Raw genomic sequence first — 24,440 nt, forward strand, 5'->3', positions numbered from 1 at the left:
TAAAAAAACACATGGTTTCAATGTGGAAAAATGTGAAATCATATGATTTTCCACATGTGAAATCATGATCTGACATTTATCATGTTTGCCTTTGTAGATGACATCGATAACACATTGCATTCATCATGTATTTTATATAAAGCCACAGACTAAGGCGCACAGCTCTGTCTTCATACAGGAGCAATGAGAGAACCAGGCAGGCATTATCCATCACTATGAAACACCTGCAACACAATGGATGGCTTCATTTTCTCTTGAAGCTTAGAGCGGAGAGCCTAGAGGATTCCACTACTGAAGAAGATACTATTCAAATGTTCACGAAAAGAAAAACAGGGGAGCTACTTCCAATAACACTTGACTTCTACTGAACAATGACAAATCCCCAAATTCCCTTATTAGCCCGACACAGTACAATGCCATTAGTCTGAAGTAAGAGAATGATGTGCATACATTTACATTGTAACATTGCTTAACAATACCCCTTATGACATTTGATTTAATAATAATGTTATCAATTTCCAAATAAGAAATATTAGCCTAATATTAACTCTATGATTAATTCAGCTTGCCGACAGATGGAGGAGGGGGTATTTGTTTGATCCTCTCTATTTAAGAGCAGTCTGTAGCATTCCGCTCATATCCTGTGTCTAGAGTAGTAGTGGTACTGTACTTGTGTTTCTCTTGCCTGCAGTCCCCTGTGATAAGTGATACTATATGTTCCAGTCTTCACCCGAGGCCTTCTTTCCCCCACCTCCATGTGCACTTTGTGTGTGTGTCTGTGTGTGTGTGTGTGTTTGTGTAGGTGAGTGTGTATATATATATACACAGTACCAGTCAAAAGTTTGGACACACCTACTCATTCAAGGGTTTTTCTATATTGAATTTTTTAAAAACATTTTGGAATAATATTGAAGACATCAACACTATGAAATAACACATATAGAATCGTGTAGTAACCAAAGAAGTGTTAAATAAATCTAAATATATTTTATATTTCAGATTTTTCAAAGGAGCCACCCTTTTCCTTGATGACAGCTTAACACACTTTTGACATTTTCTCAACTAGCTTCATGAGGTAGTCACCTGGAATGATTTTCAATTAACAGGTGTGCCTTGTTAAAAATTATTTTGTGGAATGTCTTTCCTTCTTAATGCGTTTGAGCCAATCAGTTGTGTTGTGACAAGGTAGGGGTGGTATGCAGAATATAACCCTATTCGGTAAAAGACCAAGTCCATATTTTGGCAAGCACAGCTAAAATAGGCAAAGAGAAATGACAGTCCATCATTACTCTTAGAGATGAAGGTCTGTCAATGCGGAACATTTTCAAGAACTTTGAATGTTTCTTCGAGTGCAGTCGCAAAAACTGTCAAGCGCTATGATGAAACTGGCTCTCATGAGGACCGCCATGGGAAAGGAAGAAACAGAGTTCCCTCTGCTGCAGAGGATACGTTCATTAGAGTTACCAGACTCAGAAAATGCAGCCCAAATAAATGCTTCACAGAGCTCAAGTAACAGACACATCTCAACATCAACTGTTCAGAGGAGACCACGTGAATCAGGCCTTCATGGTTGAATTGCTGCAAAGAAACCACTAGTAAAGGACACCAATAATAAGAAGAGACTTGCTTTTTTGCCACGTGCGTCGAATACAACAGCTGTAGACCTTACAGTGATAGTGCAAAAAAAGGTATTAGGTGGACAATAGGTAAGTAAAGAAATAAAAACAACAGTAGCGAGGCTATATATAGTAGCGACACTGGTTAGTCGGGCTGATTGAGGTAGTATGTACATGTAGATATGGTTAAAGTGACTATGCATATATGATGAACAGAGAGTAGCAATAGCGTAAAAGAGGGGTTGGCAGGTGGTGGGTGGCGGGACACAATGCAGATAGCCTGGTTAGCCAATGTGCAGGAGCATTGGTTGGTCAGGCCAATTGAGGTAGCATGTACATGAATGTATAATTAAAGTGACTATGCATATATGATAAACAGAGAGTAGCAGCAGCGTAAAAGAAGGATTGAGGGGGAACACACTGCAAATAGTCCGGGTAGCCATTTGATTACCTGTCCAGGAGTCTTATGGGGGTAAAAACTGTTGAGAAGCCTTTTTGTCCTAGACTTGGCACTCCGGTACCGCTTGCCATGCGGTAGCAGAGAGAACAGTCTATGCTTGGTCTAAAGTGGAGGAGTCCTACCCTCACATCACACCCATTGGCTGTGCTGCTCATGCATTGAATCTGCTCCTCAAGGACATCATGGCACTGAAAACAATGGATACACTCTACAAGAGAGCCAAGGAAATGGTTAGGTATGTGAAGGGTCATCAAGTTACAGCAGCAATCTACCTCACCAAGTAAAGTGAGAAGAATAAGAGCACCACATTGAAGCTGGTGTTGTCATCATGTGTGACAGTCTCCTGGAGGGGAAGGAGTCTCTCCAAGAAATGGCCATATCACAGTCTGCCGATATGGACAGCCCCATCAAGAGGATCCTCCTGGATGATGTATTTTGTGAGAGAGTGGTAAGAAGCCTGATACTCCTGAAACCTATAGCAGTAGCCATTGCACGGGATGAGGGAGACAATGCCATCCTGTCTGATGTTCAGACTCTGCTTACAGATGTAAAAGAGGAAGTCCGTACTGCCCTGCCCACTTCACTGTTGCTCCAAGCAGAGGAAACTGAAGTTCCGAAATACATCAAAAAGTGTGAAGACTTCTGCCTGAAGCCCATACACGCCGCAGTGCACATGTTGGACCCCAAGTACATTGGCAAGAGCATCCTGTCTGGTGCAGAGACCAACAAGGCCTATGGTGTTAACACTACCGTGTCTCGCCACCTTGGCCTGGATGAGGGTCAGGTTCTTGGCAGTCTGGCGGAGTACACTTCCAAGCAAGAGCTTTGGGATGGAGATGCAATATGACAGTCGTGCCAACATATCTCATCAGCCACCTGGTAGAAGGGACTTTGTGAATCTGAGGCTCTTTCCCCTGTTGCCTCCATCATCCTCCAAATCCCACCAACATCAGCCGCCTCAGAGTGCAACTGGTCTGATTATTGCTTCAAAGGTTTTCTTTTTCCAAGCTATACCAAGGGTGCTCAAGCAAACAAACAGCAGAGACCTGAGTACACTGTCCAACCTGGAACTGAGTGAGTAGTGTTTGGTCTGATGCTATTTTGAAAGCCAAGAATAAATAAATAAAAATAAATAAAGTACATTACAATTATATATTTTATTTTGTGGGGACTGAATGCTGAGTTAAGGCTGCCAGGCTTGCAAGGACAGGCCAAATACAAATTCAATTAGCACGAATGTGTGAAGTAAAAGGTGTCGAGGCCTTTGAGCCCAACAAGTGGCAGGAGTCTTTGAAGCATCCTCTGAAGCCCCCTCCTGCTGTTCAAAGGCATTCACTGGCATTTTCTACAAGAAATCTGCCTCCAGAAATAAAAGCTTCTCCCACGTGGGTGTAACACCTACTCCCATTACCTGCTGCTTGGATTCCACCTGGCGATCTGTTCACCGTCTGCCCTGGCCTGTCTCCCCCTGTCTGATACAGGTACCCCCACCACACTCACCCCTCACTCCTGAGCTTTCACTCGCCTCCAGCATTCAAGCACTGTAGGGCCGAGTGACTCTGAACTTTATTTATTTGTATTTATCTTTATTTAACCAGGTAGGCAAGTTGAGAACAAGTTCTCATTTACAATTGCGACCTGGCCAAGATAAAGCAAAGCAGTTCGACACATAAAACAACACAGAGTTACACAGGGAGTAAAACAAACATACAGTCAATAATATTGTAGAAAAATAAGTCTATATACAATGTGAGCAAATGAGGTGAGATACGGGAGGTAAAGGCAAAAATAAGCCATGGTCGAAGTAAATACAATATAGCAAGTAAAACACTGGAATGGTAGATTTGCAGTGGAAGAATGTGCAAAGGGGTAATAATGGGGTGCAAAGGAGCAAAATAAATAAATACAGTAGAGGAAGAGGTAGTTGTTTGTGCCAAATTATAGATGGGCTATGTACAGCTGCAGTAATCTGTGAGCTGCTCTGACAGCTGGTGCTTATTAAAGCTAGTGAGGGAGATAAGTGTTTCCAGTTTCAAAGATTTTTGTAGTTCGTTCCAGTCATTGGCAGCAGAGAACTGGAAGGAGAGGCGGCCAAAGGAGGAATTGGCTTTGGGAGTGACCAGAGAGATATACCTGCTGGAGCGCGTGCTACGAGTGGGTGCTGCTATGGTGACCAGCGAGATGAGATAAGGGGGGACTTTACCTAGCAGGGTCTTGTAGATGACCTGGAGCCAGTGGGTTTGGCGACGAGTATGAAGCGAGGGCCAACCAACGAGAGCGTACAGGTCACAGTGGTGGGTAGTATATGGGGCTTTGGTGACAAAACGGATAGCACTGTGATAGACTGCATCCAATTTATTGAGTAGGTTATTGGAGGCTATTTTGTAAATGACATCGCCGAAGTCGAGGATCGGTAGGATGGTCAGTTTTACGGGGGTATGTTTGGCAGCATGAGTGAAGGATGCTTTGTTGCGAAATAGGAAGCCAATTCTAGATTTAACTTTGGATTGAGATGTTTCATGTGAGTCTGGAAGGAGAGTTTACAGTCTAACCAGACACCTAGGTCTTTGTAGTTGTCCACATATTCTAAGTCAGAACTGTCCAGAGTAGTGATGCTGGACGGGCGGGCAGGTACAGGCAACGATCGGTTGAAGAGCATGCATTTCGTTTTACTTGTATTTAAGAGCAGTTGGAGGCCACGGAAGGAGAGTTGTATGGCATTGAAGCTCGTCTGGAGGGTTGTTAACGCAGTGTCCAAAGAAGGGCCAGAAGTATACAGAATGGTGTCATCTGCGTAGAGGTGGATCAGAGAATCACCAGCAGCAAGAGCGACATCATTGATGTATACAGAGAAGAGAGTCGGCCCAAGAATTAAACCCTGTGGCACCCCCATAGAGACTGCCAGAGGCCCGGACAACATGCCCTTCCGATTTGACACACTGAACTCTGTCAGAGAAGTAGTTGGTAAACCAGGCGAGGCAATCATTTGAGAAACCAAGGCTATTGAGTCTGCCGATGAGGATGTGGTGATTGACAGAGTCGAAAGCCTTGGCCAGGTCAATGACGGCTGCACAGTATTGTTTCTTATCGATGGCGGTTAAGATATCGTTTAGGACCTTGAGCGTGGCTGAGGTGCACCCATGACCAGCTCTGAAACCAGAATGCATAGCGGAGAAGGTGCGGTGGTATTCGAAATGGTCGGTAATCTGTTTCTTGACTTGGCTCTCGAAGAACTTAGAAAGGCAGGGTAGAATAGATATTGGTCTGTAGCAGTTTGGGTCAAGAGTGTCCCCCCCTTTGAAGAGGGGGATGACCGCAGCTGTTTTCTAATCTTTGGGAATCTCAGACGACACGAAAGAGAGGTTGAACAGGCTAGTAATAGGCGTTACAACAATTTCGGCAGATCATTTTAGAAAGAAAGGGTCCAGATTGTCTAGCCCGGTTGATTTGTAGGGGTCCAGATTTTCCAGCTCTTTCAGAACATCAGCTATCTGGATTTGGGAGAAGGAGAAATGGGACTTACAATGTCGAGCCCCAAGTCGTTATATATACAGGTATATATATAAAACTATTGTGCATTTTGCTATTTTGCTATTTGCCTCATGACTCCTGCATACTTTGTTCACTACAAACTCTATTTACCCAACCGTTGGACAGACTATGTTTGTTCTCACACTCGGGACTCTGACAATCTATTGGTTACACAGACATTTGGCCTCCCATCCCATTCTAACCACCTCTCGTCGGCTTTGTATTCATGTTACCTTATGAAATTGCTGTACAATATGATCTTGTTGCCATCTGATGCACATTCAGATGTCATAAATCAGCACTGCAGGTCTCTCCCTGTCCTATGCCGTGCCTTGATTGTATTACTGTTGATTATATCTGGAAATGTGCACATACTCCCTGGTACAGCTACTGTTGCTAGCCCCAATTCTGACTTGTGCTCTGATATCTGCTTCACTGATTTCTGCTTTCGTGAAAGCCTGGGTTTTCTACACGCTAACACTAGAAGCTTATTACCTAAAATGGATCAATTGAAAGTGTGGGTTCACAGCTCCAATCCAGATGTGTTGTCCATTACTGAGACATGGTTAAGGAAGAGTGTTTTAGGCCTCCCGGGTGGCCATCAGAGTCCCTGGGTTCGCGCCCAGGCTCTGTCGTAACCGGCCGCGACCGGGAGGTCCGTGGGGCGACGCACAATTGGCCTAGCGTCATCTGGGTTAGGGAGTGCTTGGTCGGTAGGGATGTCCTTGTCTCATCGCGCACCAGCGACTCCTGTGGCGGGCCGGACGCAGTGAGCGCTAACCAAGGTTGCCAGGTACACGGTGTTTCCTCCGGCACATTGGTGCGGCTGGCTTCCGGGTTGGATGTGCGCTGTGTTAAGAAGCAGTACAGCTGGTTGGGTTGTGTATCGGAGGACGCATGACTTTCAACCTTCGTCTCTCCCGAGCCCGTACGGGAGTTGTAGCGATGAGACAAGATAGTAGCTACTACAACAATTGGATACCACGAAATTGGGGAGAAAAAGGGTTCAAATTAAAAATAAAATAAAAAAACAATAGGAAGAGTGTTTTGAATACTGATGTTAACCTTTCTGGTTGTAACCTTTTTCGGCAAGGCAGATCTTCCAACGGTTGGGGAGTGGCAATCTTTACCAAGGATCACCTTCAGTGCTCAGTTGTCTCCACCAAGTCTGTCCCCAAACAATTTCATTTGCTGGATTTAAGCATTAAACTTTCAAATAGCTCTTGACTGACTGTTGATGGGTGCTATCGTCCTACATCAGCACCGGCCTGTGCCCTAAGCTCTCTCCTGTCCCCTTTCACTAAGACTGAATTTGTCCTGCTTGGCGACCTAAACTGGGACATTCTTAAACCACCTACCAAGTCCTAAAGCAATGGGACTCCCTAAATCTTTCTCAGATTATTACCAATCCCACAAGGTATGACTACAAACACCCAGAAAAGGCTACTCTCCTCGATGTTATCCTCACAAATAATCCTGATAGGTATCAGTCTGGCATTTTCTGTAATGACCTTAGTGATAACTGTTTTACAGCCTGTGTTCGTAATGGCTGCTCAGTGACATGACCTGTCCTGATTTGCCATAGACGTTTGCTAAACAACTTTAATGAGCAAGCCTTCCTTCATGAACTGGTCTCTGTAAAATGGTATAGAATCAGCTTGATCCCTTCTGTCGAAGACAGAAGAATGGCATTTGGCGAAAGGCTCGGCATATGCATACTCAGGCTGACAAAGAAGTGCACTCAGGCTATCGGGGAGGCCAAAGTTAGTTATGTAAAGGAGCAGTTCTTTCTCTGTCGGTCTAACCCCAAGAAGTTCTGGAAAACAGTTAAAAGACATGGAAAATAAATTCTCCTCCCCACAGCTGCCCATGCCCCTTAATATTGATGATGTGGTTGTTACTGACAAGAAGCACATGGCTGAGCTCTTTAATCACCACTTCATTAAGTCAGGATTCCTATTTGACTCAGCCATGCCTCCTTGCCCGTCTACCATTTCCTCATCTCCCACCCCTTCTAATGAGACTATCACGATGCTGCTCCCTCCTTTTCCCCTGCCCCGCTACAAATGTTCTCCCTGCAGGCAGTCACTGAGTCTGAGGTGCTAAAGGAGCTCCTTAAACATGACCCCAAAAAACTATCTGGGTCAGATGGTTTAGACCCTTTATTCTTTAAGTTTGCTGCGCCTATCATAGTCAAGCCAATCTCCAACCTTTTTAACCTGTGTCTCCTTTCTGGGGAGGTTCCCATTGCTTAGAAGGCAGCCACGGTTCGTCCTTTATTTAAAGGGGAGATCAAGCTGATCCTAACTGTTATATGCCTATTTCTATTTTGCCCTGTTTATCAAAAGTGTTGGAAAAACTTGTCAATAATCAACTGACTGGCTTTCTTGATGTCTATAGTATTCTCTCAAGTATGCAACCTGGTTCAGCTCAGGTTATGGATGGGTCACTGCAACCTTAATGGTCCTCAATAATGTCACCATTGCCCTTGATTCTAAGTAAAATTGTGCTTCTATTTATATTGACTTGGCCAAAGCTTTTGATACAGTATACCATTCCATTCTTATGGGCAGGCTAAGGAGTATTGGTGTCTCTAGCGACTGGAACGAGCTGCAACAAACACTCAAATTGGACAGTTTTATCTCTTCAGTCAAAGACTCTATCATGGACACTCTTATTGACTGTTGTGGCTGCTTTGTGTGATGTATTGTTGTCTATACCTTCTTGCCCTTTGTGCTATTGTCTGTGCCCAATAATGTTTGTACCATGTTTTGTGCTGCTACCATGTTGTTGTTATGTTGTGTTGCTACCATGCTGTGTTGTCATGTGTTGCTGCCTTGCTATGTTGTTGTCTTAGGTCTCTCTTTATGTAGTGTTGTGTTGTCTCTCTTGTCGTGATGTGTGTTTTGTCCTATATTTATATTGTCTTTTTTATTTATTTTTATTTTTATCCCAGGCCCCCGCCCCCGCAGTAGGCCGTTTGCCTTTTGGTAGGCCGCCATTGTAAATAAGAATTTGTTCTAAACTGACTTGCCTAGTTGTCACGATCGTTGAATGAGGACCACAGCGCAGCGTGCTGAGCATACATATTCCTTTATTTCGTAAGACGCTGACAAAAACAATAAACCATACAAAAACCGACTGTGAAGCTTAAGGGCTATAGTGCTACAAACAAAGACAACTTCCCACAAAGAAAGGAGGGAAAAGGGCTACCTAAGTATGGTTCCCAATCAGAGACAACGATAGACAGCTGTTCCTGATTGAGAACCATACCCGGCCAAAATATAGAAATACAAAATCATAGAAAAACAAAACATAGAATGCCCACCCCAAATCACACCCTGGCCAAACCAAAATGAGACATTAAAAAGGCTCTCTAAGGTCAGGGTGTGACACTAGTTAAATAAAGGTTAAATAAAAGGTAAAAGGTTTATGTTTCTTTCTCCATATGATATGGTAAATATATCCAATGCAAAAAACTACTACATTTAAATTATATTAATATTAATTTGAATATATTTCCGTTAATTCCCATATATTCCCATTAATTCCCACTGAAAAATTCCACCTCTGAATAGTCCCCAAAATGTGCAACCCTAAGTGGGACTGGCATTTGTTTTTCAATAGGACAATGACCCAACACACCTCCAGGCTGTGTAAGGGCTATTTGACCAAGAAGGAGAGTGATGCATCAGATGACCTGGCCTCCACGATCACCCGACTTCAACCCAATTGAGATGGTTTGGGCTGAGTTGGGCCGCAGAGTGAAGGAAAAGCAGCCAATATGTGCTCAATATATGTGGGAACTCCTTCAAGACTGTTGGAAATGTATTCCAGGTGAAGCTGGTTGAGAGAATGCCAAGAGTGTGCAAAGCTGTCAACAGAATCTAAAAGAATCTAAAATATAAAACATATTTTGATTTGTTTAACAACTTTTTGGTTACTACATGATTCCATATATGTTATTTCATAGTTTTGATGTCGTCACTATTATTCTACAATGTTGAAAAATGTCTCTGTGCATGTCGTCTCAGTAGTCTGAACTGCAAGGGCAACGAGGAAAGACACCCCGTGGCTCCCAACAAAGGCAAAGGCTCCCAGCTGTAATCAGAAACCATCATCTCTCTCCACATAGCTTTACCCCAGGCAGGATTGCAACTCCAAGTCCTGCTTTGATACGATGACACCATCGTAAAAATAAAATAAAATAAAATGTTACCCCCCTACTCCCCAATTTCTTGATATCCAATAGCAATTTTTTTTGCATTGCTGCAACTCCCCAACGGGCTCAGGAGAGGCGAAGGGTTCTCCAAAACATGACCCACCAAGCCTCGCTGCTTCTTAACACATGCTCGCTTAACCCAGAAGCCAGCCACATCAATATGTCAGAGGAAACACCATTCAACTGACGACTGTAGTCAGCTTGCAGGCGTCCGGCCCCCACAATGAGTCGCTAGAGCACCATGAGCCAAGGAAAGCCCCATCAGCCAAACCCTCCCCTAACTTGGACAACACTGGGCCAATTGTGCACCACTCTATGGGACTTACGGTCACGGCCAACTGTGACACAGTCTGGGATATTTTCCAACATAATTTGCAAATAAATTCATTAAAAATCCTACAATGTGATTTTCTGGATTTTTTCTCTCATTTTGTCTGTCATAGTTGAAGTATACCTATGATGACAATTACAGGCCTCTCTCATCTTTTTAAGTGGGAGAACTTGCACAATTGGTGGCTGACTAAATACTTTTTTGCCCCACTGTATGTCACTCTGTTGTGCTACAGCAGACATATAGTGAGCAATATGTTTGGAGTATTGAATTCTAATACATTTACATTCGTAATAAATCGGGTACACACATCTAGTACCGGGTCAGACCCCTCTTTGCCTCCATAACATCCTGAATTCTTTGGGGCATGGAAACATTGCTGAATTGGTATCAAGGGACCTAACGTGTGCCAGGGAAACCTTCCCCACAACCTTACACCACAGACACCAGCCTGTACCGTTGACACCAGGCAGGATAGGGCCTGTTTGTAGCCCTGATGTTCGCTTGCATGATTCTTGCCATTCTCCTTCGACCTCTCACCTACGAGCTGTTTCACCCACAGGACTGCCACTGACTGGATGTTTTTCATTTGTCGCACCCTTTCTGGTAAACCCTAGACACTGTCGTGCGTGAAAATCCCAGGAGGCCGGACGTTTCTGAGACACTAGAACCGGAGTGCCTGGCACCGACGATAATACCACGCTCAAAGTTGCTTAGGTCACTTGTTTAGCCCATTCTAACGTTCAATTGAACAGTAACTGAATGTCACCAAATACCTGCTTTATGTAACAAGCCACAGCCACATGACACACTGTCTGTTGGTGTGAACCATTTTCATGAACAGGGTGGTGTACCTAATAAACTGGCCACCGAGTGTAGAAACGCAATACATATAGTATTGGCACCCAAGTATCGTGATCATATTGTATCGTGAGGTCCCTGGCAATTCCCAGCCCTACTAAGGACTGTTCTGGAATCTGCCCAAAAACACTACTTTCCAAATCAATGCCTGTTCCATGCTCTCCTTCAACCGCTCTTAAACTATGATTGTCAGAAGAGCTTATCACAAAGTGTGAGTCCCAAATGGCACCATACTCCTGATATAGTGCACTACTTTTGACTAGAGCCTGCACAAAAGTAGTGCACTATATCAGGAATATGGTGCCATTTGGGACATACAAATCCTTTTCTCAGAAAATGTAACGTTCAATATTCATTGTCAAGCTTAACATAAAAGTAAATATTGTTGCCCTGAAGCGACTCCCATGGCATTGTTTCAGTGAACAGCAGTCATCTATCAACATGTATTTAAGGCAATACTCTGAAATTGTGCGAGATGTGGTTTGAGTCAAGGCCTGAGTCAAGGCATGCCTTACATGGACCATTCAAGCACACAAGATCACGATGGTCGTACGAGGCTATAAATTCTCTACAATAATGGAGAGAATGGAGCGCGAAACAAAAAAGATTATTATGAGATGATTATAACTGATTAGGCATTATAAAGGGGTCATACATGCTCATGACATGTCTTACACTGTGTCATAACTGCCTAATAACGCATTATACCTTGGCTTTAAGTACCTACATTTATTTTAGGAAAAGCTGTTTGCCTACCGATAGTGGCCACAGTATCGTCCTTGCCCTGAGTGAAGACCACCACTCGTTGTCTCTTCTTGTTGACCTTCGGCAGGCTCTGGGCCCTCCTGGCAATCTCTGCAATGTCATCCGTCTGTGGAGAAATTATATGATTGGGTTGAAATAGCAAGAACCTGCTACATTAACCAAATGAACACACCACAGGGCCTTACTGTGGTGTCCATTATGGCGCTGCAGGGAAGAGCGTCCGTGTTACGGGCTCCTGACCAATTGTGCCATTTTCAAATCAAACTGTATTTGTCACATGCGTCGAGTACAACAGGTGTACCGTGAAATACCTACCTTACCGTGAAATACTTACTTACAAGCCCTTAACCAACAATGCAGTTAAGAAATATTTACTAAATAAACTAAAGTTAAAAAAATAAAAGAGCAAAAATAAAATAACAGTAACGAGGGGGTACCGGTACTGAGTCAATGTGCGGGAGTACAGGTTAGCCAAGGTAATTGAGGTAATATGTACAGTACCAGTCAAAAGTTTGGACACACCTACTCATTCAAGGGTTTTTCTTTATTTTCACTATTGTAAAAACACATATGGAATCATGTAGTAACCAAAAAAGTGTTAAACAAATCAAAAATATTTTATATTTGAGATTATTCAAAGGAGCCACCCTTTGCCTTGATGACAGCTTTACACACTCTTGGCATTCTCTCAACCAGCTTCATGAGGTAGTCACCTGGAATGCATTTCAATTAATAGGTGTGCCTTGTTAAAAGTTAATTTGTGGAATTTCTTTCCTTCTTAATGCATTTGAGCCAATTAGTTGTGTTGTTACAAGGTAGGGGTGGTATACAGAAGATAGCCCTATTTGGTAAAAGACCAAGTCCATATAATGCAAGAACAGTTGCCATAAGCAAAGAGAAACGACAGTACAACATTAGGGCTCCCGAGTGGCACAGCGGTCTAAGGCACTGCATCTCAGTGCGAGAGGCGTCCCCACAGATCCTGGTTAGATTCCAGGCTGTATCACAACTGGCCGTGATTGGGCATCCCATAGGGCGGTGCACAATTGGCCCAGCGTCGTCCAGGTTAGGGTTTGGTTGGGGTAGGCGGTCATTGTAAATAAGAATGAGTTCTAAACTGACTTTCTCAGTTAAATAACTAAAAATACATTTTAGACATGAAGGTCAGTTGCAAAAACCATCAAGCGCTATGATGAAACTGACCTCTGTTTGAGAGAATGCCAAGAGTGTACAAAGCTGTCATAATGGTTGCCCTAGCGTGACTTGTTTTATGCTCGCTGCCTGCTAATTATATTTAGGATATGTTTCAACACATGAATTTAAAATAATTTTCTAACAAGTTGTATTTTCTAACAACAGTTTAAATTGAGGTGTGTTCTTTCTCCTCATTAATTCACATAGAAGTAGCCTATTTCAGTGTTGCGGACAATTTATGTTTGAGGCTTTACTGAGCCGGACAAACTTCTCTCTTCGGAGAGAACATTTTCTTGCTGGCACTCTCATTGCCTTCCTTGTTGTTTTCCTTACAAATAATAACTTTAGACATGTGTGCGTTCCTATCAAAGTAAGTTCCTTATTTTCTTTATATCGTGTTGTCGTTTCTACTGTAGGCGCATATATACATTTACATTTTACATTTAAGTCATTTAGCAGACGCTCTTATCCAGAGCGACTTACAAATTGGTGCGTTCACCTTATGACATCCAGTGGAACAGCCACTTTACAATAGTGCATCTAAATCTTTTAAGGGGGGTGAGAAGGATTACTTTATCCTATCCTAGGTATTCCTTAAAGAGGTGGGGTTTCAGGTGTCTCCGGAAGGTGGTGATTGACTCCGCTGTCCTGGCGTCGTGAGGGATATGTATATAACATAATGTATTTACAGTTTTATTCACGTTTTCAAAGTACTGGTTACAAATAATGCATTCCGATTATTGCATATATTGTAATGGACACCTATGATGTGTGTAAAATAATTTGTTGAATGTTGTACTGATTATAATAAGCTAATGCTAAGCTATTTGCCAGCTATGTGAGGCACCATGTTTGTTGACATTGTACAATGCATTCTGGGTGACATTATACAATGCATTCTGTCAGACCAAAGATGTTATAATGAGGTGAATGAATGGTTCACTCATCTTTCGGGTAAACTTCCGGGAGTGAATGAAGGGAAGTGAATGATCATAGACGACACACGCCCTTCAACATGCATAGTATAAACAGACCAAACTCATCTCGTCTCCTGTTATTATCTTTAGTTGTTGTGAAAAAAACAAACATGGCGGCGGGCACAAACTACCCATCGATTACTTTCGATTTCTAGAAAGTGTTTTACTCAATTATTTTGATAAATTGTGACCTCACCCGTGATGTGATTAGTTATAAATAGTAATTGCTATTAGCTAATTCATATTGTAGTTTCTGTCGCTCGAGAGTTATAAAAATATGAGACCGCTTGTGTTACGTCAATCTTTCCTCAGTTAGCGTTAGGACAAATGTAGCCTACATTTTCCGATTCGGATGTTTGTGTTATGCTTTAGCTACTTATGTGAATGTCTGAACATTGCATCCAAAAATAAACTGGTTGTAAGGGATTTCCTCCTCTTCTTCCGAAGAGGAGAGGAGAGAAGGATCGGAGGACCAAAATGCAGCGTGGTTAAAGTTCATGGTTCTTTAATAAGAGAAACTATACATGAACAGAATACAAAACAAGAAACGTGAAAACCAGAAACCGATCCCGTGTGGCACAAACACTGACACAGGAGACAACCACCCACAAAATACCCAAAGAATATGGCTGCCTAAATATGGTTCCCAATCAGAGACAACGATAAACACCTGCCTCTGATTGAAAACCACTCTAGGCAACCATAGACTTACCTAGACAACTACACTGAACACAACCCCATAAATCTAATAAACCCCTAAACAAGACGAAACACAATAAATCACCCATGTCACACCCTGGCCTAACCAAAATAATAAAGAAAACACAGATAACTTAGGCCAGGGCGTGACACTGGTCACATTCTGGACATAACTTTGTAAGGACTGTGTTAGTTCAAAATGTTTGTGAAAAAACAGTATGGCCAGCTCAAATGCTGATTGTTGCGTCAATCGAAACTGAACGTTCTAATCACACCGGTTTGAGCATATGTTGCAGGGACCACTGTAGAATGATCACACCCGTTTGTTGGTACGTGTGAAAAGGTTAACACTTTTTTGGTTATTACATGACTCCATATGTGTTATTTCAGAGTTTTAATGTCTTCACTATTATTCTACAATGTTGAAAATAGTAAAATAAAGAAAAAGCCTGGAATGAGTAGGTGTGTCCAAATTCTTGACTGGAACTGTACAACTACCTAAATGACCTCGTACCCCTGCACATTGACTCGGTACTGGTACCCTGTGTATACAGCTAAGTTAATGTTACTCGCTGAGTATTCATTCCTTGTGTTATTTTTCTATTATTTCTTTTTTTCTCTGTATTGTTGGGAAGGGCCTGTAAGTGAGCATTTCACTGTCTACTCAAATCAAATTCTATTGGCCACATACACATGGTTAGCAGATGTTATTGCGAGTGTAGTGAAATGCTTATGCTTCTAGATCAGACAGTGCAGCAGTATCAAACAGGTAATATCTAAAATTCCACAACAAATCCTAATATCTAACAAATTCCACAACAAAACCTTAATACACACAATCTAGTAAAGGAATGGGATAAGAATATATAGGTATAACAAATATGGATGAGCAGTGACAGAACGGCTAAGATGCAAACGATAGTAAAGAAGAGATAGTGAAGGATACAGTATACATTATATACATCTGAGATGAGTAATGCAAGATATGTAAACATTATTAAAGTGGCATTATTAAAGTGACTAGTGTTCAATTTATTAAAGTGGCCAATGATATCAAGTCTGTAGGTAGGCAGCCACCTCTCGGTGCTAGTGGTGGCTGTTTAACAATCTGATGGCTTTTATAAATAAGCTGTTTTTCAATCTCTCTGTCCCAGCTTTGATGCATCTGTACTGACCTCGCCTTCTGGATGGAAGCAGGGTGAACAGGTAGTGACTCGGGTTGTTATTGTCCTTGATGATATTTTTTCCTTCCTGTGACATCGGATGTTGTAGGTGTCCTGGAGGGCATGTAGTTTGCCCCTGGTGATGCGTTGTGCAGACCGCAACACCCTCTGGAGAGCCATGGGGTTGTGGGCGGTGTAATTGCTGTGCCATGCGGCGATACAGCCCGACAGGATGCTCTCAATTGTGCACCTGTACAGTTTGTGAGGGTTTTCTGTGACATGCCACATTTTTTCAGCCTCCTGAGGTTGAAGAGGCACTGTTGCGCCTTCTTCACCACTCTGTGTGCGTGGACCATTTCAGTTTGTCGGTGATATGAACACAGAGGAACTTAAAAGTTTCGTGGAGATGTTTCCTTCCTTCACCACTTGGGGGCGGCCCGTCAGGAAGTCCAGGACCCTGTTGCACAGGGCAGGGTCGAGACCCAGGGTCTCAAGCTTAATGATGAGCTTGGAGGGTACTATGGTGTTGAATGCTGAGCTGTAGTCGATGAACAGCATTCTTACAGTGCAGTGTGATGTTGATTGCATCGTCTGTGGAACGATTAGAGCGGTAAGCAAATTGAAGTGGGTCCAGGGTGACAGGTAGAGTGGAGGTGATATGATCCTTGACTAGTCTCTCAAAGTACTTCATGATGATAGAAGTGAATGCTACGGGGCGATAGTCATTTTTAGTTCAGTTAACTTAGCTTTCTTGGGAACAGGAACAATGGTGGCCATCTTGAAGCATGTGGGCACAGCAGACTGGGACAGGGATTGATTGAATATGTCCGTAAACACACCAGCCAGCTGGTCTGCGCTTGCTCTGAGGACGCGGCTAGGGATGCCGTCTGGGCCAGCAGCCTTGCAAGGGTTAACACGTTTAAATGTTTTGAGGAGAGCCCACAGTCTTTGGTAGCGGGCCGCGTAGGTGGCACTGTATTGTCCTCAAAGTGTGCAAAGAAGTGGTTTAATTTCTCTGGAAGCAAGACGCCGATGTCCACGAAGGGGCTGGTTTTGTTTTTGTAATCCGTGATTGTCTGTAGACCCCGCCACATACATTTGAAGTCGGAAGTTTACATACACCTTAGCCAAATACATTTAAACTCAGTTTTTCACAATTCCTGACATTTAACCCTTGTAAGAATTCCCTGTTTTAGGTCAGTTAGGATCACCACTTTATTTTAAGAATGTGACATTTCAGAATAATAGTAGAGAGAATAATTTATTTCAGCTTTTATTTATTTCATCACCATCACAATTACGGTGGGTCAGAAGTTTACATACATTCTCTGGGATTCTCTGCCTCTAACCCTATTACAGGGGCTGAGTCACTGGCTTACTGGTGCTCTTTCATGCCGTCCCTAGGAGGGGTGCATCACTTGAGTGGGTTGAGTCACTGATGTGATCTTCCTGTCTGGGTTGGCGCCCCCCCTTGGGTTGTGCCGTGGCGGAGAGCTTTGTGGGCTATACTCGTTGGCCTTGTCTCAGGATGGTAAGTTGGTGGTTGAAGCTATCCCTCTAGTGGTGTGGGGGCTATGCTTTGGCAAGTGGGTGGGGTTATATCCTTCCTGTTTGGCCCTGTCCGGGGGTATCATCGGATGGGGCCACAGTGTCTCCTGACCCCTTCTGTCTCAGCCTCCAGTATTTATGCTGCAGTAGTTTATGTGTCGGGGGCTAGGGTCAGTTTGTTATATCTGGAGAACTTCTCCTGTCTTATCCGATGTCTTGTGTGAATTTAAGTATGCTCTCTCTAATTCTCTCTTTCTTTCTCTCTCTCGGAGGACCTGAGTCCTTGGACCATGCCTTAGTACTACCTGGCATGATGACTCCTTGCTGTCCCCAGTCCACCTGGCCGTGCTGCTGCTCCAGTTTCAACTGTTCTGCCTGCGGCTATGGGATCTTGACCTGTTCACCGGACGTGCTACCTGTCCCATACCTAATATTTGACCATGCTGGTCATTTATGAACATTTGAACACCTTGGCCATGTTCTGTTATAATCTCCACCCGGCACAGCCAGAAGAGGACTGGTCACCCCTCATAACCTGGTTCCTCTCTAGGTTTCTTTCTAGGTTTTTGCCTTTCTAGTGAGTTTTTCCATTTTGTACTTGTTTCCTCCAGCATCTTCACAAGGTCCTGTGCTGTTGTTCTGGGATTGATTTGCACTTTTCGCACCAAAATACGTTCATCTTTAAGAGAAAGAAAGCGTCTCCTTCCTGAGCGGTATGAGGTCTGCGTGGTCCCATGGTGTTTATACTTGCGCACTATTGTTTGTACAGATGAACGTGGTACATTCAGGCATTTGTAAATTGTACATTTTCTCATGATGTCAAACAAAGAGGCATTGAGTTTGAAGGTAGGCCTTGAAATACATCCACAGGTACACATCCATTTGACTCAAATGATGTCAATTAGCCTATCAGAAGCTTCTGAAGACATGACATATTTTCTGGAATTTTCCAAGCTGTTTAAAGGCACAGTCAACTTTGTGTATGTAAACTTCTGAACCACTGGAATTGTGATACATTGAATTATAAGTGAAATAATCTGTCTGTAAACAATTGCTGGAAAATTTACTTGTCATGCACAAAGTAGATGTCCTAACCGACTTGCCAAAACGATAGTTTGTTAACAAGACATTTGTGGAGTGGTTGAAAAAAACGTTTTAATGACTCCAACCTAAGTGTATGTAAACTTCCGACTTCAACTGTACGTCTCGTGTTTGAGCCGTTGAATTGCGACTCCACTTTGTCTCTATTCTGACACTTTGCTTGTTTGATTGCCTTTCGCAGGGAATAACTACACTTTGTATTTGGTCATATTTCCAGTTGCCTTGCCAAGATTAAATGCAGTGGTACTTGCTTTCAGCTTTGACTGAATGCTGCCATCAATCCACGGTTTCTGGTTAGGGAACGTTTTAATAGTAACAGTGGGTACAACATCTCCTATAGACTTCCTTATAAACTGTCTCACCGAGTCAGCACATACATCAATGTTATTATCTGAGGCTACCAGGAACATATCCTCGTCTACGTGATCGATGTAATCTTGAAGCGTGGAATCCGATTGGTCAGACCAGCATTGGATAGACCTAAGCACGGGAGCTTCTTGTTTTAGTGTCTGCCAATATGAGGGGAGCAACAAGATGAAGTCATGGTCAGATTTGTCAAAAGGAGGGCGGGGGAGGGCCTTGTATGCATTGCGGAAGTTAGAGTATAAATGGTTGAGCGTGTTACTCGCTCATGTACAGCAATCGGTATTCTGATATAATTTAGGTAGCGTTGTACTCAAATTAGCTTTGTTAAAATCGGCAGCTACAATAAATGTTTCAGGATATATGGTTTCCAGTTTGAAAGTCCAGTGAAGTTCCTTGATGGCCGTCTTGGTATCCGCTTGAGGGGGATATGCACGGCTGTGACGATAACCGAGGAGAGTTCTCTTGGGAGATAATACGGTCGGTATTTGATTGTGAGGAATTCTAGGTCAGCTGAACAAAAGGACTTGAGTTCCTGTATGTTGATACAATTACACCATGAGTCGTTAATCATGAAACATACCCCCCCGCCCTTCTTCTTACCGGAGAGATGTTTATTCCAGTCAGCGTGATGCACTGAAAATCCCTTTGGCTGTATAGACTCCGACAGCGTGTCCCCAGCTAGCCATGTTTCCGTAAAACATTGTATGTTACAATCCCGGATATCTCTTTGGAAAGCAACTCTTGCCCAGATTTCGTCGACTTTGTTAACTAGGGACTGGACATTAGCGAGTAATATACTCGGGAGCGGTGGGTGCGCATTCGAAGCCTCACTAGAAGACCGCTCCAGCACCCTCTCCTCTTGCGGTGTTGTTTTGGCCTCTGGAATCAGTTTAAATGCCTTGGGAGGCGCAGAGAGATGATCCGCATTGGGAAGTCGTATTCCTGGTTGTACTGCTGGTTGTGCTGGTAAGTTGACGTCTCTCTGATATCCAATAGTTCTTCACGGTTGTATGTAATAATACAATGTTTTCTGGGCTAACAATGTAATAAATAATACATGAAAGACAAAATACTGCACAGTTTCCTAAGGAATAGAAGCGAAGCTGCCATCTCTATCGGCACCATCTTGTAGTGATTATGTTTTGTTTCCTGTTGTTTACGAGGCATGTGACAAATTTGAGTTGATTATTGCCTGCTAAGGGGCCATTTCAGTCAATGAGGGTTCACAAAAGTGATTGAGAGAGGTCAGTGTATCCTATCTCGGCTGGACTGAGGGGATCAAGTGATAATTAAAAGAGATAAAAATATCAATATTACTGGGTTAAAAACGCTCATTGTTTTGTCATATAGAAATGTGAAAAAACTAAGTATATAGGGCTGAACTGCATCTATTATCAGATGCAGTAATCAACAATTCTATATGGGACGATGAAACTAGGATATAGGATAGCCTAAAGTGTTGCTGAAGATTTGTTGTTGTTAGACAAAGCTACGTGAATGAATAAAGGGGACACGGCTAGGTGGTGTTATACATGTAGTCATACATTATTCTCCTCCTGAAGCAGGCCCTGTCTGCGTTCAAATGACACTCTATTCCCTACATAGTACACTACTTTTGACCAGAGCCCTATGGGGAATAGGATGCCATTTGGGGTGCAGCACATTTCTCGATAGCATGTGCACAGACTGGATATCTCGGAGCCTGGAGACTAACACAACTCTCCAGTGAGCCTCCCTTTGATCATCACAGTGATAAAAACCCACTCCTGTCATGGCTGCTTTACTATTAACTTATCATGATGTACTATGAGCAGGTGGAATGTCTCTATCAGTAGCTCACAGTAGGGTGGACCATGAACGACGCTGCTGTTTTATCATTGGGTTCCAGTGGCTCAGTGGGTTGGGTTTGTAGAGAATGGTGGATTGTGGGTTTGATTCTCACATGGCTACATCTACTCTCAATGTTGACAGTTCTGTAAGTCACCTTGGATTCAAATGTCTACTAAATGACCATATTACATTACATTATAATTGTTAAGTATTTTATTATCATATTATTAGTAGAATTTATATAACAATAAGTCTCTTCTCAGGCAATTCTAGCAGTATAGTGTTTTCCTACAATGAGGAACGTTTAGAGCAACCAAATAAAGCCAAGCAGGAAGTAATCAGAATGATACGGCTCTTATCCAATACCACCAGCCAGCTATACTGCCTCCCTTCCTCACTCCAGCCGATGAGCTTTAGCACCTCTAAATGCTTCCCAAAGCTCCGTTAATCAGTCTAAAGAGGTTCGCCGAGACATTGGGCAGTGGAAAAATGGGAGTAACACTCCAAGTAAGTGCTAATGGAGAGGTTAATACAGAGGCTGTTAACAGGCAACAGCAAAGAAGCAATTTGTCACTGTGACTAACTCAACTGAACCACAAGCCAGCCACTCCAATGACTCCAGACACCAAATGCAAAAATCTCCACGGGAGTAACACACGGCCCGGGTATGTAACCCTTTAAGGTTTATGAGAGGTTTATAAAAAAAAGTTTAAGTCTGTTTAGGAAAACAGGGGTTTAGGGGTCTATTATAGGGGTCCCTACCCCTATAATAGGGTAACTATTAAGGTAGTTGAGGAAGGCAAAACACACACACAATGAACACAATATGTTACTACACCTGTTTGTGTAGCCGACTTACCTGGCAACAACTTCCTATGGCAACAACACAATATGGAAAACAGATCATATTCAACTCAACATGAGTGCATTTAGAAAATGTTAAGGAGACATTTTGCATCGTCAATTTGGATTACTGTACTGCTGACAAATGCAAACGTGTGAATGATTAATTGTGCAATAATTGATCGGATCCAAATCAACAGCATCTGCACTTTAGTGGGTTATGATGATCTGAGGCACATTTCTCTGAAGTAGTTTTTTTAAAACCACATAATATGACAGCTTTATCAGGATGTTACATTCCTGCGTCTGTATCAAAGCCGCTGAAAAATGTATCTTCCTCAATAGAGAGAGGTTGTTTGTCAAGCAGGGGTTTCATCCTAAATGGCACCCTATTCCCTATGTAGTGCACTACTTTTGACCAGTAGTGCACTTTATAGCGAATAGGGTGCTATTTGGGATGCAACGAGTGCCTAGGAAAGATTTCATTATTGCTGGTCTACAGATACCTCATCTCATCTCTGGCCATTTAAAGGAAACAGATGACAATCAGAACGACTGCTAAGTTTGTTTTCAGGTGTGCTGATGGCTTTTTGAAGAGAGAGAAACATAACCTAGTCATTTAATGAATAAATATTAAATAGTAATTGACATGGCTACAATGTATATTTCTAACGAGCAGATTATTTAGTATGGTTATTATGAAAACAAAAAGCAGGAAGCAGAAATATCAATGCACATCCTCCTTTGCCTTCAAATCAAATCAAATCAAATTTTATTTGTCACATACACATGGTTAGCAGATGTTAATGCGAGTGTAGCGAAATGCTTGTGCTTCTAGTTCCGACAATGCAGTGATAACCAACAAGTAATCTAACTAACAATTCCAAAACTACTGTCTTATACACAGTGTAAGGGGATAAGGAATATGTACATAAGGATATATGAGTGAGTGATGGTACAGAGCAGCATACAGTAGATGGTATCGAGTACAGTATATACATATGAGATGAGTATGTAGACAAAGTAAACAAAGTGGCATAGTTAAAGTGGCTAGTGACATAAGGATGCAGTCGATGATCTAGAGTACAGTATATACGTATGCATATGATATGAATAATGTAGGGTAAGTAACATTATATAAGGTAGCATTGTTTAAAGTGGCTAGTGATATATTTACATCATTTCCCATCAATTCCCATTATTAAAGTGGCTGGAGTTGGGTCAGTGTCAATGACAGTGTGTTGGCAGCAGCCACTCAATGTTAGTGGTGGCTGTTTAACAGTCTGATGGCCTTGAGATAGAAGCTGTTTTTCAGTCTCTCGGTCCCAGCTTTGATGCACCTGTACTGACCTCGCCTTCTGGATGATAGCGGGGTGAACAGGCAGTGGTTCGGGTGGTTGATGTCCTTGATGATCTTTATGGCCTTCCTGTAACATCGGGTGGTGTAGGTGTCCTGGAGGGCAGGTAGTTTGCCCCGGTGATGCGTTGTGCAGACCTCACTACCCTCTGGAGAGCCTTACGGTTGAGGGCGGAGCAGTTGCCGTACCAGGCGGTGATACAGCCCGCCAGGATGCTCTCGATTGTGCATCTGTAGAAGTTTGTGAGTGCTTTTGGTGACAAGCCGAATTTCTTCAGCCTCCTGAGGTTGAAGAGGCGCTGCTGCGCCTTCTTCACGACGCTGTCAGTGTGAGTGGACCAATTCAGTTTGTCTGTGATGTGTATGCCGAGGAACTTAAAACTTGCTACCCTCTCCACTACTGTTCCATCGATGTGGATAGGGGGGTGTTCCCTCTGCTGTTTCCTGAAGTCCACAATCATCTCCTTAGTTTTGTTGACGTTGAGTGTGAGGTTATTTTCCTGACACCACACTCCGAGGGCCCTCACCTCCTCCCTGTAGGCCGTCTCGTCGTTGTTGGTAATCAAGCCTACCACTGTTGTGTCGTCTCAACTTGATGATTGAGTTGGAGGCGTGCGTGGCCACGCAGTCGTGGGTGAACAGGGAGTACAGGAGAGGGCTCAGAACGCACCCTTGTGGGGCCCCCGTGTTGAGGATCAGCGGGGAGGAGATGTTGTTGCCTACCCTCACCACCTGGGGGCGGCCCGTCAGGAAGTCCAGTACCCAGTTGCACAGGGCGGGGTCGAGACCCAGGGTCTCGAGCTTGATGACGAGCTTGGAGGGTACTATGGTGTTGAATGCCGAGCTGTAGTCGATGAACAGCATTCTCACATAGGTATTCCTCTTGTCCAGGTGGGTTAGGGCAGTGTGCAGTGTGGTTGAGATTGCATCGTCTGTGGACCTATTTGGGCGGTAAGCAAATTGGAGTGGGTCTAGGGTGTCAGGTAGGGTGGAGGTGATATGGTCCTTGACTAGTCTCTCAAAGCACTTCATGATGACGGAAGTGAGTGCTACGGGCGGTAGTCGTTTAGCTCAGTTACCTTAGCTTTCTTGGGAACAGGAACAATGGTGGCCCTCTTGAAGCATGTGGGAACAGCAGACTGGTATAGGGATTGATTGAATATGTCCGTAAACACACCGGCCAGCTGGTCTGCGCATGCTCTGAGGGCGCGGCTGGGGATGCCGTCTGGGCCTGCAGCCTTGCGAGGGTTAACACGTTTAAATGTCTTACTCACCTCGGCTGCAGTGAAGGAGAGACCGCATGTTTTCGTTGCAGGCCGTGTCAGTGGCACTGTATTGTCCTCAAAGCGGGCAAAAAGTTATTTAGTCTGCCTGGGAGCAAGACATCCTGGTCCGTGACTGGGCTTGGTTTCTTCTTGTAGTCCGTGATTGACTGTAGACCCTGCCACATGCCTCTTGTGTCTGAGCCATTGAATTGAGATTCCACTTTGTCTCTGTACTGACGCTTAGCTTGTTTAATAGCCTTGCGGAGGGAATAGCTGCATTGTTTATATTCGGACATGTTACCAGACACCTT

The 24,440-nt window shown here is 43.3% G+C and overlaps 1 protein-coding gene across 5 annotated transcripts in view; it reads right to left on the reverse strand.

Moving 5' to 3' along the window:
* The window catches only part of LOC115112962 (adenosine kinase-like), a 330,614-nt gene that overhangs the window by 12,342 nt on the left and 293,832 nt on the right, over positions 1–24,440 (reverse strand). For all 5 annotated transcript variants that reach the window (XM_029640075.2, XM_029640072.2, XM_029640074.2 and 2 more), the window contains one exon: positions 11,778–11,892. In XM_029640075.2, coding sequence (XP_029495935.1) covers positions 11,778–11,892 — 115 coding nt within the window. The remainder of the gene's footprint in view (positions 1–11,777; positions 11,893–24,440) is intronic.

Source organism: Oncorhynchus nerka, linkage group LG28 (genome assembly GCF_034236695.1).
Source record: "Oncorhynchus nerka isolate Pitt River linkage group LG28, Oner_Uvic_2.0, whole genome shotgun sequence".
NCBI lineage: Eukaryota > Metazoa > Chordata > Actinopteri > Salmoniformes > Salmonidae > Oncorhynchus > Oncorhynchus nerka.